This window comes from Watersipora subatra, chromosome 2 (genome assembly GCF_963576615.1).
Source record: "Watersipora subatra chromosome 2, tzWatSuba1.1, whole genome shotgun sequence".
NCBI lineage: Eukaryota > Metazoa > Bryozoa > Gymnolaemata > Cheilostomatida > Watersiporidae > Watersipora > Watersipora subatra.
In genome coordinates, this window is record NC_088709.1 from 35736290 (window position 1) to 35753487 (window position 17198).

General features: G+C 35.4%; 1 protein-coding gene across 1 annotated transcript in view; it reads right to left on the reverse strand.

Moving 5' to 3' along the window:
• Window positions 1-1968: 1968 nt before the first annotated feature.
• Window positions 1969-17198, reverse strand: part of LOC137388953 (trifunctional enzyme subunit alpha, mitochondrial-like) — a 53580-nt gene continuing 38350 nt past the window's right edge. Inside the window, exons 13-17 of the mRNA XM_068075463.1 lie at window positions 10886-11081; window positions 9919-10030; window positions 9121-9211; window positions 7643-7697; window positions 1969-2323 (exon numbers count right to left, since the gene is read on the reverse strand). Of these exons, the coding sequence (XP_067931564.1) occupies window positions 2181-2323; window positions 7643-7697; window positions 9121-9211; window positions 9919-10030; window positions 10886-11081 (597 nt within the window). The 3' untranslated portion in view covers window positions 1969-2180. The remainder of the gene's footprint in view (window positions 2324-7642; window positions 7698-9120; window positions 9212-9918; window positions 10031-10885; window positions 11082-17198) is intronic.

The window sequence follows — 17198 nt, forward strand, 5'->3', positions numbered from 1 at the left end:
AACAACATTTGCCACTTTAACTTTCAAACAACATATTATGAAAAGTGTTTTGTGTAATTGAAATAAATGAAGAGAAGAGAGAAAATAAAAACAACTGTAAATGTTTTCAAGCTTATTCAAACAACTACCACTTTTAAATTTCATATCATGAAAGAAGTTTTTTGTTGAAATGAATTAGGAAGAAAAATGAAACTGCAAATGTGTTTAAATGTAAAATAATTAGCAAGTAATGCTAACTATAATCTGTTTAGCTATGATTACAATAAAAAATTATTCTAATCATAGCTAATTTTTATTACTTTATTTAATAAATAAAGTAATTCACATCTACTTTTTTATTACTTTATTTAATAAATAAAGTATTAAAAAGTCTATTTTATTTTTAAATAATTGTAATTTAGTATAATTAAGTATAATTTATTTTTATTTAACATATAACAACATTTACAATTCTAACTTTCAAACTTTTTGCTTGCTTACATCAAGCAAAGATGTCCACTAATTAGTGGACATCTTTGCTTCAAGCTAGTCTATGTATTGAAATCTAATATTACATGCAAGGGCTGTTTGTGAACTGAGGTGACAATGAATCACTCTATCACCATACAATGTCAATACTTTCAGTTGATGACAGTCGATTAGCTTCCCATCACACCAATGTAATACAATCCCAGTATGACTATCTATCTTATCTATGAATAACCAATGATATACAGCCCCCATGTGTGGGGGCTGTATATCATTGGAGTTACTGATTGCATTAACTCACTTAACACCATCTATTCAGTGCCTTTGCAAAGCATGTAGGTATTGAATTGCTTTAAATAATAAGCATATATTAGAGTAATAAACTATAATTATCATTTCTTTAATATGAGCAATAACTACATGTACTATCTTAACTGGAAATTCATGATCATCCTCGTGGCCGATGTTATTGTTCTGTCGATCACTACGATTGATTAGCACAAAAAAGGGGCGTGGCCTAAACTCTCCTTGTTGGCACCGGAAACGCTGGTGTTGTTGAAGGCACAGTTATCACTCTAGGGGGAGATAACTCTATGGTCTGAACATCAACCAAAGTTATATGATCTCAACATCAACCAAAGTTATGAGGTCTCAACATCAACCAAAGTTATGAGATCTCAACATCAACCAAAGTTATGAGATCTCAACATCAACCTAAGTTATGAGATCTCAACATCAACCTAAGTTATGAGATCTCAACATCAACCTAAGTTATGTGGTCTCATCAGCAAAAAAATTTAAGACAGACTAGTAAAAGACATAATACAACCAATTACTTAGTGCTTTGAAAAAACTTGGTATGTAAATAAATTGCATCTTAAGTTGTACCTCATATATATATCATGCGTGGGTACCAGTACCGCATCATGTCAATGAACAAACAAGGTCAAAGCTACTAGTAGCTGTATCTACAAGTATTTTACTAGCTAAAAGAACAGTCTTCAAGTTATTCTATCTCAACAGAAATCTAAGAGCCGAAAATAGCAAACAAGAGAGCAGCAAAAACTAAGGTATTAAATTTGCACGATTAGCTTTGTTATTCACTCACTCGTCACTGCGTCATGCTTTCAGTCTATTTTGTTATGAAAATTCTCTCATAGCCGATATTCTCGCGGTTAAAATGAAGCATTCTTATCGAATCTGGAATGCCTGAAGGACATCCAAGAAGCCTTAACTTCGAGCTTCTATTAACTCCTAAAAGCTGGCAAAAAAATAAGCTGAAATTCACTTTCATGTAACTTTGTTGCACACAATATATAGGTATATATAATATAGGTTACAAACTGCAGTCTCCACTGTGGAAGCATAGACAATTACTCTGAAATGGCAAGGTACATGTTGAGTTGTCAACTTGTATGAACTTTCAGTAGCAAACGAGTAAAAAGCAGACAACCCCATGCAATTGCTAACAATGAAGCGCATAAATTCTTAAACCGAATGTCATTTTTCGCTATAATTTTTATTTCAATATAAAACATGGAAATAATAAAACATGCCATCCAGTGAAAACAGCAGGTCAAACAAAGCAAAGATTGGGAAGAGGGAAACATGTAGTGGACAATGACTAGCAGATGGTTGGGCACCGTGATTCGCCACTATGATGGACCAGAAGAGTGTAAGAGATAATACTAAAGGTTCATAAACAAACAACTCTACTTGTGGAATGACTTGCCAGACTTAGCAACGTCCAACAGTAACTGACATGGAAGGAACTGCTCGCCGTACAAGTCGCTATTCCTCTGCATGAGTTCAACCAACTTTCCAGCTCCATAGTGGTCAACAAACCTGAATGGACCTATAAGTAGATGCCTTTAATATAAGACAAGTATAGGGATTTTACAAGATCAGTCATCACGCTCACTCGACAACATTTGAAGTATGAACGATGCTTAGAGGCCTCAGAGCCATGAATGACTAACTACTAACTTCTCTCTTTTCACACAGTCCAAAGACAAATGGGCATTATTGATAACACAATTGAGTATCTTGTGAATAAAAAGTAAGTAAATGTTTTCCCAAACACAATTTTACTAAGACTGGCTTCCAATTAATCATTGAAATAAATAGTTTAATTAGTTTTGGTTTAACATAATGACAAAAATAGACTGCCTATAATAGTCAACTGTATCTCAATATCAACATCCATCTCAACAACTATAGCAGGCAATAGGTAAACTGTAACACATCCATCTCAACAACTATAGCAGGTAATAGGTAAACTGTAACACATCCATCTCAACAACTATAGCAGGTAATAGGTGAACTATAACACCTCCATCTCAACAACTATAGCAGGTAATAGGTAAACTGTAACACATCCATCTCAACAACTATAGCAGGTAATAGGTAAACTGTAACACATCCATCTCAACAACTATAACAGGCAATAGGTAAACTGTAACACATTCATCTCAACAACTATAGCAGGTAATAGGTGAACTATAACACATCCATCTCAACAACTATAGCAGGTAATAGGTGAACTGTAACACCTCCATCTCAACAACTATAGCAGGTAATAGGTAAACTGTAACACATCCATCTCAACAACTATAGCAGGTAATAGGTAAACTGTAACACATCCATCTCAACAACTATAGCAGGTAATAGGTAAACTGTAACACATCCATCTCAACAACTATAGCAGGTAATAGGTGAACTGTAACACCTCCATCTCAACAACTATAGCAGGTAATAGGTAAACTGTAACACATCCATCTCAACAACTATAGCAGGTAATAGGTAAACTGTAACACATCCATCTCAACAACTATAGCAGGTAATAGGTAAACTGAAACACGTCCATCTCAACAACTATAGCAGGCAATAGGTAAACTGTAACACATCCATCTCAACAACTATAGCAGGTAATAGGTAAACTGTAACACATCCATCTCAACAACTATAGCAGGTAATAGGTAAACTGTAACACATCCATCTCAACAACTATAGCAGGTAATAGGTAAACTGTAACACATCCATCTCAACAACTATAGCAGGTAATAGGTAAACTGAAACACGTCCATCTCAACAACTATAGCAGGTAATAGGTAAACTGTAACACATCCATCTCAACAACTATAGCAGGTAATAGGTAAACTGTAACACATCCATCACAACAACTATAGCAGGTAATAGGTAAACTGTAACACATCCATCTCAACAACTATAGCAGGTAATAGGTGAACTGTAACACCTCCATCTCAACAACTATAGCAGGTAATAGGTAAACTGTAACACATCCATCTCAACAACTATAGCAGGTAATAGGTGAACTGTAACACCTCCATCTCAACAACTATAGCAGGTAATAGGTGAACTGTAACACATCCATCTCAACAACTATAGCAGGTAATAGGTAAACTGTAACACATCCATCTCAACAACTATAGCAGGTAATAGGTAAACTGTAACACATCCATCTCAACAACTATAGCAGGTAATAGGTAAACTGTAACACATCCATCTCAACAACTATAGCAGGTAATAGGTGAACTATAACACCTCCATCTCAACAACTATAGCAGGTAATAGGTAAACTGTAACACATCCATCTCAACAACTATAGCAGGTAATAGGTAAACTGTAACACATCCATCTCAACAACTATAGCAGGCAATAGGTAAACTGTAACACATTCATCTCAACAACTATAGCAGGTAATAGGTGAACTGTAACACCTCCATCTCAACAACTATAGCAGGTAATAGGTAAACTGTAACACATCCATCTCAACAACTATAGCAGGTAATAGGTAAACTGTAACACATCCATCTCAACAACTATAGCAGGTAATAGGTAAACTGTAACACATCCATCTCAACAACTATAGCAGGTAATAGGTAAACTGTAACACATCCATCTCAACAACTATAGCAGGTAATAGGTGAACTGTAACACATCCATCTCAACAACTATAGCAGGTAATAGGTGAACTGTAACACATCCATCTCAACAACTATAGCAGGTAATAGGTAAACTGTAACACATCCATCTCAACAACTATAGCAGGTAATAGGTGAACTATAACACATCCATCTCAACAACTATAGCAGGTAATAGGTGAACTGTTACACATCCATCTCAACAACTATAGCAGGTAATAAGTAAACTGTAACACATCCATCTCAACAACTATAGCAGGTAATAGGTAAACTGTAACACATCCATCTCAACAACTATAGCAGGTAATAGGTAAACTGTAACACATCCATCTCAACAACTATAGCAGGTAATAGGTAAACTGTAACACATCCATCTCAACAACTATAGCAGGTAATAGGTAAACTGTAACACATCCATCTCAACAACTATAGCAGGTAATAGGTAAACTGTAACACATCCATCTCAACAACTATAGCAGGTAATAGGTAAACTGTAACACATCCATCTCAACAACTATAGCAGGTAATAGGTAAACTGTAACACATTCATCTCAACAACTATAGCAGGTAATAGGTAAACTGTAACACATCCATCTCGACAACTATAGCAGGTAATAGGTAAACTGTAACACATCCATCTCAACAACTATAGCAGGTAATAGGTAAACTGTAACACATCCATCTCAACAACTATAGCAGGTAATAGGTAAACTGTAACACATCCATCTCAACAACTATAGCAGGTAATAGGTAAACTGTAACACATCCATCTACACAACTATAGCAGGTAACAGGTAAACTGTAACACATCCATCTCAACAACTATAGCAGGTAATAGGTAAACTGTAACACATCCATCTCAACAACTATAGCAGGTAATAGGTAAACTGTAACACATCCATCTCAACAACTATAGCAGGTAATAGGTAAACTGTAACACATTCATCTCAACAACTATAGCAGGTAATAGGTGAACTGTTACACATCCATCTCAACAGCTATAGCAGGTAATAGGTAAACTGTAACACATCCATCTCAACAACTATAGCAGGCAATAAGTAAATTGTAACACATCCATCTCAACAACTATAGCAGGTAATAGGTAAACTGTAACACATCCATCTCAACAACTATAGCAGGTAATAGGTAAACTGTAACACATCCATCTCAACAACTATAGCAGGTAATAGGTGAACTGTTACACATCCATCTCAACAGCTATAGCAGGTAATAGGTAAACTGTAACACATCCATCTCAACAACTATAGCAGGCAATAAGTAAATTGTAACACATCCATCTCAACAACTATAGCAGGTAATAGGTAAACTGTAACACATCCATCTCAACAACTATAGCAGGTAATAGGTAAACTGTAACACATCCATCTCAACAACTATAGCAGGTAATAGGTAAACTGTAACACATCCATCTCAACAACTATAGCAGGTAATAGGTAAACTGTAACACATCCATCCGAACAACTATAGCAGGTAATAGGTAAACTGTAACACATCCATCTCAACAACTATAGCAGGTAATAGGTAAACTGTAACACATCCATCCGAACAACTATAGCAGGTAATAGGTAAACTGTAACACATCCATCTCAACAACTATAGCAGGTAATAGGTAAACTGTAATACATCCATCCGAACAACTATAGCAGGTAATAGGTAAACTGTAACACATCCATCTCAACAACTATAGCAGGTAATAGGTAAACTGTAACACATCCATCTCAACAACTATAGCAGGCAATAGGTAAACTGTAACACATCCATCTCAACAACTATAGCAGGTAATAGGTAAACTGTAACACATCCATCTCAACAACTATAGCAGGTAATAGGTAAACTGTAACACGTCCATCTCAACAACTATAGCAGGTAATAGGTGAACTGTAACACATCCATCTCAACAACTATAGCAGGTAATAGGTAAACTGTAACACATCCATCTCAACAACTATAGCAGGTAATAGGTAAACTGTAACACATCCATCTCAACAACTATAGCAGGTAATAGGTAAACTGTAACACGTCCATCTCAACAACTATAGCAGGCAATAGGTAAACTGTAACACATCCATCTCAACAACTATAGCAGGTAATAGGTAAACTGTAACACATCTATCTCAACAACTATAGCAGGTAATAGGTAAACTGTAACACATCCATCTCAACAACTATAGCAGGTAATAGGTAAACTGTAACACATCCATCTCAATAACTATAGCAGGTAATAGGTAAACTGTAACACATCCATCTCAACAACTATAGCAGGTAATAGGTAAACTGTAACACGTCCATCTCAACAACTATAGCAGGCAATAGGTAAACTGTAACACATCCATCTCAACAACTATAGCAGGTAATAGGTAAACTGTAACACATCCATCTCAACAACTATAGCAGGTAATAGGTAAACTGTAACACATCCATCTCAACAACTATAGCAGGTAATAGGTGAACTGTTACACATCCATCTCAACAGCTATAGCAGGTAATAGGTAAACTGTAACACATCCATCTCAACAACTATAGCAGGCAATAAGTAAATTGTAACACATCCATCTCAACAACTATAGCAGGTAATAGGTAAACTGTAACACATCCATCTCAACAACTATAGCAGGTAATAGGTAAACTGTAACACATCCATCTCAACAACTATAGCAGGCAATAGGTAAACTGTAACACGTCCATCTCAACAACTATAGCAGGCAATAGGTAAACTGTAACACATCCATCTCAACAACTATAGCAGGTAATAGGTGAGCTGTAACACGTCCATCTCAACAACTATAGCAGGCAATAGGTAAACTGTAACACATCCATCTCAACAACTATAGCAGGTAATAGGTAAACTGTAACACATCCATCTCAACAACTATAGCAGGTAATAGGTAAACTGTAACACGTCCATCTCAACAACTATAGCAGGTAATATGTTCCTTGTATTGGTGTACGTTTATGAACGTGTGCTACTGTTGCAAAACAAGAAAGCCTTACATCTATTCACTATGTGACACCATGTTTGACAATGATGACAGCATCAACATTCCTCCCAGTGCATGAATCTCGCAAATGCATTACTTTCGGCACACTTAAAGATACTGACATTTGCAACTGGGGTCTTCCATGTATAACTAATAAACCATATCCTTGACCTTTGCAAACACAAGCCCACTGATATCTGTCACGAAGCACCAGTACAAACGAATACAAACCTCCTAAAAACGGTGGGAATCCCAGTCCAAACACAGCACCAACATCTCCATCCGACTGCAAGGCAAGTAGTAACATTATAGTTTTTCATGGCTAGCAACCATAAAATTTAATAACGTAGTCTCGTTACAAAGTGACTAAACTACGTATGATGTTTGTGCAAAGATACAAGGCAAAGGTGCAAGGCAAAGGTGTGGCCAAATACATACAGCCTGCTACAGAATCCACATACAGTACATGCTCTTACAGTGTAAAGAATAAGTTCCAGGAACGTTGATGTTATAGGGATTTTATGTTATACAAACAGTAAAATACATGTAAATTGCCTAATCTGTTATAAACTCTTTTTAAACTCACCTCTTTGACCCTTGAAAAAAGTAAAAAGCTCTAATCAATTTTTTTATTTATTGGCTGTTCAGTAACTGTAGTATTAGTGGTATTGACAACTTTCTTCCTGTTTTTTATCCCTTTCACTTGGTTTATGGTTCATGATTACGGTAACTTTACAAGTTAAGAGGAGCGCACAACTCCAACGTCAATTCACAACGATTCGGTCATTTTATTTTTAGATAAAGTCTATTTTATTATGGAAAACCAAAAGAATTATCTTTTATAAGTCTATAAAAAAGCAAAGCAAAATACAATTTTGCTATGATAGTGCTTATCTGTCCATTCGTCTATTCGACTGCAGGGTTCAAGGTTATGATGAAACTTCGATGATACTTCAACACATGACATTCAGATTGATAGACCAACACGTGACATTCAGATTGATAGACCAACACGTGACATTCAGATTGATAGACCAACACCCTAACAATTGCGTCAATCGATTGTATTTCTGAATAATTGTGCAGCTACCTATTCTCTCTGCTTTAGCGGTCCAACTGGCGATCTTTCTTGGCCAACTAGACTGCCAGGGTGCTGGTATATATAGACAGAGATAACCCTATACGTCCCACAGTACATATACATATATACATGGATTGAGATACATGCCGTTCACTCTCCAATGTGTGGCAAGAAAGAAAGCAATATTTTTAAAGCTAACTGCGAGACTCTTGCTATTCAAATCGAATTTGAGAACTTGCATCAACTTGACACCAACGTTATATGGAATTCTTAACGTAGTACAAAGAAAAACTTTGCATAAGGTAAATTATTTACGCTATGTAGAATTTATGTTATAGGAGCGTCTACTGTATAGATTACTTAAAGATGGACTCATTCCCTGTTTCCAACAGAATATGGTTGATAATTTTAACTATTATTGAACTTTGGAGTCGCAAACAAATTTAGTCATAGTCTTATCTCCAACTGTTTTAAATACGCAAGCGTTACCAGGGAATCAGGAAATCAACCACATTAGGTTTGGGTGAATAAAGAAACACCAGCATTGGCCTTATGTGATTATAGAATCACCCGCATTGGCCTTGGGTGATTAGGCTATAAATCCTGTATAGAGAGCAGTAGTACTTACAGGTGAAGCGATGATGTCCTCTTGAAGACACATGACAGCCTCATTGGTGAACCTTGCTACTAGTCTCATGGCGACATGATCAGGAATGTTTCTACAGATTTAACAAACTCTCAGAACATCGTCTGAACGCTAAGGTATTGATGATGGTATAGGCTAGCTAAACAATGCTGGGATGTCCAACTCCCTGTTATGGTACCCCCTCTTATGGTGCCCAACTCCCTGCTATGGTACCCAACCCCCTCCTATGGTGCCCAACTCTCTCTTCGGTGCCCAACTCTCTCTTCGGTGCCCAACTCTCTCTTCGGTACCCAACTCCCTGTTATGGTACCCAACCCCCTCCTATGGTACCCAACCCCCTCCTATGGTACCCAACTCCCTGTTACGGTACCCAACTCCCTGTTACGGTACCCAACTCCCTGTTACGGTACCCAACTCCCTGTTATGGTACCCAACTCCCTCCTATGGTACCCAACCCCCTCATATGGTACCCAACTCCCTGCTATGGTACCCAACTCCCTCCTATAGTGCACAACTGCCTGCTATGGTACCCAACTCCCTGCTATGGTACCCAATTACCTGCTATGGTACCGAACTGCCTGTTGTACTACCAAACTGCCTGTTGTGGTGCCCAACTCCCTGCTATGGTGCCCAACCCACACATGCAATGCAGATTTGAAAAAAATAACAATGGCACAGCCATCAGCACAGAAACCTTTTTTACAAAGCCTATGAACTTAACTGAGCATAGCGCGCCTGATACTGTTGAACAAAACAGTGCTGACGCAGGTTTACACTTACTCAGCCTTTGGTTCTATTCTGTACTTTTCCACAATCTTTGCGAACTCCTCATTCTCACTTCTTTCTTTCACACCAGGAGTGTATGTGAAGCAGCCCTTGTTCGCCTTTCTTCCTGATCAAAAGAAAATACATTGGCAATTACCAAAGTATTTTATCCACAATCTATTACAGGCATCTTGATGATAACCGGTACTAACAGGTGTCTTTGATTGCTACTAACAGACGTCTATGATGGTCACTGACAACAGGCGTCTATGATGGTCACTACCAATAGGTGTCTTTATGATAAGAGATACTGAGTAAATGCATTACTAACTGCCACTAGTACTGATACTGTGTAAATGAGTCACTAACTACTGCTAGTACTGCGACTGAGTAAATGAGTTACTAACTACTGCTAGTACTGCGACTGAGTAAATGAGTTACTAACTACTGTTAGTACTGTCACCGAGTAAATAGTTACTGACTATGGCTAGCAATTATACCAGGTGTAAGGGTCACTAACTGATGCTGATACTAACTGCTAAAAAGTTTAATGGTACTGAATCTAGTTGAATGAAGAGAACCTCAATAAGTTTGCTACCAAAAAACTGTAGGAAATGGTCTAGTGTTTTAGCCAGTTTATAGCTGCGAGACAATGTCCAACTATGGATAGACAATTTTGACCCTGAGATTAAGACACCGTAAGACACCGCCATCCTAGAAAAGTTCCTTTTTCAGTTCTTAGCTTCGATTCAATCAGGAGAGTCACACATTGAAATGCAATGGTCAAAGGTCACACACCGTAAAGATAAACGTTACCCCTGCTTTTAGGCCTCGGTGATGTACTGTATCACTGTACTGATGAGTACAGCGAGAACTTTTCATTCTCTGGAGAATATAGTTTCGAGTAGTTGCGAAGGTGAGTTTAGACTAATGTTTGTAAACTTCACATAATGATCACATCTTGTAAGGCATTCACACTCACCGAGCAGTCCAGCGTTGACCATGTCCTTAAGAACGCCTATATCTGCACCTCCATGCCTCGCACCAAACGCTTTGCCAAGGTCCTCCGCCACATGAGCAGCAACATCGACCCCAACCTCGTCAATCAGGGTCGCGGTGCCGACCGGGAAGCCAAAGTTCTTTGTGATTTTGTCTAAAGCTGATGGACCCACTCCTTCCTATAAAGAAAGCAATAGCAATAAGGAAATTGCAAAGTTGAAAATAATGAAACCTTGACAAGTAGCCATTGCGAACGTTCTACGAGACAATTGACAGAACCTTACTTGTGTCACAAACTCTATGGCCTTATCAAAACAATAATTCCAACACTAGCAACTACTGCGTACCATTTACTCATTATGAGCATGCTAATCATCTGACCAAAAAGAGAATACAGTGTAGAAATGTTTCGCTATGTTAAAACAGCTAATGCTTCAAAAACCTTGCCAGTCACAATGTCACTTGTTAGATAACTGAGCCTAGGCGTGACCATATCAACCAAACATTCTAAGCAGCGCACAACTTAATGCCATCGAGCTACATTGCTCACCACCAGTACTTCTAGAAGAAAAGATAAAGGTAAAAGTCATCTCACAAAAATAAAATTAGCTGCAAATTTCTCAAATGCAGACTATTGAGCAAACCAACCTTTTCACAAAGAGAATTATTATCAATGAATAGTCGTCAGCTTTTATTAGACGAGCTTAGCCTAGCCACTTTCCCTTTGAGCAAGATCTTTTATTATGGGAATTGCCAGATCCTCCTATAAACATTTGACTGAAAATACTCTTTAGCGAGTAAACTTACAAAAAGGTTTTTCATTCTCATAAACTTCACATTTTATTCTATCATAAACTGTACAGTATAACAAATATTAACATAAAAATAAAATGATTGTTTTATTGGTTGTTGAAATGGCGATGGCAATGAGTCCAGAAGTATCATTCAGTTTTTACCATTTTATTATGTATTATAATAAAATATAAACTTCGAAATGTTTTTAAAGTAAAGCAACACAACTTTTTGTTACAATGTAAATATAATTGACAAGCAGTTTGATCTCAAAACACCAGTTTTACTGTTAATAACACCTGCAATACAGCATCACGCTCCAAATGAAATTCACCGTGATAGTAACAGACACACTTTTAAAAATTATTTTAATTTTCCCACATCCAAACAAACTTTCAGTAAAATAAAAAATTGACACTGACAGCAATTTAAAAAAATATTAATTGGTCTTAAAAGACCAGCGTTGTAAAAAAGTTTACATTGTGAACATCACTCTTATTCAACTATCACCATTATCACGCTAACAGCACTGATTTGAAATTATTCCGTTTTCCATCTTCAATAATGAAAAATAATTATATACTTTATTGTCAAGATAGAATATACAGAAAATTGCAGAAGAATTGCGAATTGCTGTCCATTGGTTTATAAACAGACTGGCTTTACCCTTTTTTTAAATATAGTAATGTTGATGAGGGTATATGTATGGACCGCGACGATCGTCACATTCCCCACACTTTAGTGTGCAACTACTATATATCGCCACATAAAAGGCGATTCTAAAACGTTAAAACTTTTTTACCAAAGTACGGGGTCCAGCTTATACGTGTGTAACTCTAATTGAAAGCTAATGAAATGACATTACGGTAACTTAATTTTAACAACTACAACCTTTATTAACTCAACTTTATTAATGGAGGTAAAACAACAATGGTTACCGCTATAATTAACTTTTTCACGCTCAAATACATTTTTTACCTAGACAATTAAAGATTCAGTGAAACCAAAGATTTGACATTGATGCTTAAACGTTGCAATAACATTTGACTAAATTAATTAGCATAAAATTGTACATCATCTGATGCCATAAAAGAGCACGAACGTGTTGCAGATTGAGTTTGGACACTTTTTTATCATCTTAATACTGAAGAAAACCCATAGGAATGGGGTGAAGACAACCGTTACATCTAGCGTATCTAAGCTGGACCCAATGTTGCCAATGATACCGCCTGCTGAACCCAACAGGAAGAAGCTGAAACTAACTCGCTTGTTATTTAATTATTTGTTGCGATCTTGTCCAAGCTTATCACTAGTCTTGGAATAACGTTTAGAAATTATAATTCTCCAACGAAAAAATGATTTTATTATAGTAATAATATTATATGTCTCTTTTAAGAGCAAAACACCAGCTGACTTGCCTAACAAATTGCAGCAGTCCTCCTTTTATAGGAGGAATGCTTCGACATTCCGTTCTTGTTCAAACTCGCCGATCACATCGCTTTTCCGACTGCTGACTGTAAAATTTTTCATTCGCAACAATAAAAATTATTGAGGGATAACTAGCCATTGCAGTGCAATAGTGTAACTAGCAAAACGTCAATAAAATTTTATATAGACTATAGAACATTGTATATATATATATATATATATATATATATATATAGATATAGATATAGATATGTATAGAATATACATATCTATATCTATATATATATATATATATATATATATATACATATATATATAGATATATATATACATAGTCTATATATATATATATATATATAGACTATGTATAGAACAATATTCTTGGGAAACAGTAAGACCCAAAAAAGACAAAATAACAAAAAAGACTAAATACAAAATATTATCTCAAGAAAAAATAATAACAACAAAAAAATATGACTTGAATGACTTAAACAGCTTGATACGGCTTGGTACTTGATAGGAACAGATACTTGGACAATTTTGACAACCAATTATGAACATAAATAAATCCTTCAAACATGTGAATGAAAATAAATTTGTTAAAGATTGTTCATTGCGTACGAATTTTCTATAGATCTCGATAAATGGCGTCTGTCATCTTTTCTTCAATCCATTGTGAATGAATGCTCATGGAGTTGCTTCCCCAAGTGCACTTTGCAAAACTATCACTTATTTTATAGTTGATGCGCTAGAATAACATTAGCGATTTATTTTTAGGTTTACTACAATATTATCAGGGTGGCAAGTTAAGCATGTTCCGAGTCAGATGAATTACCACTATTACTATAGATTACGACATTATTATTATTGTTAAAAAATAAATACTCGCTGTCACTACTAGTATTGCCCAATAGATAATCATCAGAAGTCCGTTGACCTACAATTTATGAAACCTATGTAGCTGTAATGCGTCTGATCATCGCGAAGAACAAATAGCTATAGAAATGCGTTTTTGCAAAGCGAGACTAAGATCAGCGTGAGATGCAAACATGTTTTCCATTGGTTCAACGCAAACAGATGATTGTTGTTTTTGATTTCGAGCAAAGACATGATAGGCTAATTGTGCAAATACCCACCAATCAGAAACGTTTTGCACTAACGCTGCAAAGGCCACTCAAATTCTGTAACTTTTTGTTTTGACAGGTACATACGCCGTGTTACAATTTAAATGGTCGGCTTATATGCGAGTTCTTATTAATTCCCTGATTTCAGGGCTGTTCTTTCATGGTTGGCTTTATGTGAGATAGGTTTATATGCGGGGACATACGGTATATTTCTATGAATGATTTGCGATGAGAAAAAATACCAAAACTGGTAAGAAATTTTCATTAAAAATAAGGCTTTTTTACAATATACTGTTTACTAGGTGCTTGCCTCACACTAATAAGTAAGTTGATACGGTTTTGAGATATTCTTGTGACATATTATTTTTTTTATAAATAACAATATAGCAAACATTAAAAAAAACAGTAACATCATTTTTAACAACATGAATATGAACATGAATATTATATTGTTTTCAAATAATAATTTTTCATTTTTACATAAAATTCAATAGTATTTTTTAAATATAATATCTAAAAAGTATTTAATATTTATTTTTAATACATGTATTATTATATTCATTGTTTATTCGATTTTAATTTACTATTTACATTTATTATCTAAATACTAATTATGATATTATTTATAAATATGACAACATAATTAGTACAAATTATATTGTTAATTAATATAAATCGTACAATACTACAACAAAATATCACCTCCTACACTCAGATTACAACTCCAACTAGTACTTATTGTTCATAAATCTACAAAACATTATTATTAGTGTTTAAAATGTTATTTATCAAGAATACAACATATTACAAAAAAGTTACCAATTTTTAGTTGGAGGAATTGGTAAGGAGATAAATTTTAAATATCATTCAATAATCCAGATAGATTTATTGACTGCAGCATCTGTTTATTGATGCAATTTTATTTGAATTAAATATCTTTCAACCTAATAAGGGATATGTTGTTAATTTTCATACATCAACTAGAACAACAATCTACTACATAAACAGCAAAATTTGTGTGTGTGTGTGTGTGTGTGTGCGTGTATTTGTCCACCTTATAGAGCGGTCTTTCCTTTTTCCGATTCGGTCGTACGGAGCGAACTGAATTAATGAGTAGTAAATAAATCAATAAAATTAAATAAAATTAACTACTCATTAAATAAATTAATGAGTAGTAAATTACATGTAATTAATATTTACAGCCAACACATACGAGAAAGTACGTATGTGAATGTTTGCTTTTTCCGGCCACCTAGACAAATTGTTTTAGCGTCAAAAATTAGTACTAAATTTCTACTTCAAAAAGATAAGGACCTCTCATTCAATGGTGTATTTATTGTCTATGAATTGCCACACATCCACTACTTAAAAATGTTGGATTTGCCGGTGTCCGTGATAGTAAACATTTTCATTTCCTTCCGCAGCTGAGTTACTAATTCTTTTTCCAGCTACGAGTACTGTAACTTACTACTACAGAATTTGCTCGGGTACTCTGAGCGTTGCGATAGGCGACGATGAGAAGAAAGGCTGGTATCGACTTACTGTCACCCTGCTTTAGCCATGGCCAGCTGTATGTTGAATGTTCAAAAGTAGGCACAAGCCGAAAACAATTTGTTCATACACCCGACAGAAAAACAAAAAAAGTTGTGTATCTGCAAGTGTTGCGTTGAATTAACATTGTGTTATTGTTATGTCATGGTTGCATTGAATTAACATTATGTTATTGTTATGTCATGCTATGTTCTTCATGTTCTACTATACCTACATATTATCCACATGCAGCATTTTCTGACATAATTTGCAGTATATATATATATTTTTTAATGCATTCGTTTTTCTTATTGTATCTCATAAAAAGGCTATCATGTTGGCGTTATGTTTTAATATTATTTTAAGGTGCTAATGCAGCAGGGTTGGCTCGGTTTAAGCCAATGGTTTAAAGTTTTAAACCGAGCGGTTTAAACCAGCTGAACAAAAAAGGTTTTTTATGATTTTTTCATTATTTTTTGGTGAAAAACAACATTTTAAGCTCCTAGTGGTTCATGTGCTGAGCGGTAAAAATGCAGTTATATGTAACTATCAGCTGTGGAAGTTTATTTAAGACACAGTTGTAAAGTGATGGCAAAGCTCAAGTTGAAACTACATGAAATCTTAGCACAACAATGAATTAGTGAATTTCATTTTCAATTGGTTTTATCAAGTGATATAATGATCTCTTTGCTGATGAAACATAAAAAACATGTGAAATATACTAATCCAATCATCGTCTTTAATAATGAATGAATACTTTCTCAAGTCTGGCCGGTGAAAAAGGATTGCTTATAACTAGAAATTAAAACAATAAAATCCTTTTGGGCAAAAGCTTCAAGTTTGCAAACTAATATTTCATTTATTGGGCACAAGCCAAAGTAGTTGTACTGTTAGAATTCAGTTTATCATACTGAATTCCAGTATGATAAATATGACAGTATGCCTTGATATCATACTGTCTGTGCTGTTATACATATAAATTTTATCAACACAACCAAATTACTGCTACACTGTTTGTATATAGTATATACCATGTCAAAACACAGGCTGTAGATGCAGAACTGGTGAGCTATGATTAGTGTTTTAAGCACGTAGAAGTCTTCATTCAATAAATGCTGGCGATAGCAAAATATTTTGTAGAATTTCTTGAAAGATGCAACTTTTTCAATGTTGCCAGTTTGAAGAACTTCAGTTTGCCTAGCAATGTCAATTTCACTATCAGTTCTCTGTGCAAAAGTAGGACAACTCCAATTTAAGTGGTTTTGAGACTGATGCATTGTAGGCTAGCTGTAAAACACATTGCAGAATTTCATTGTTCTCCCCAACATTATTGACATGTATGACTGCATATGTGTATGCATAGTCTGATCAGGGCAACAATTTCAGTAGACTGCATATTTGGAGTTGTTTTGCAGTATGAAA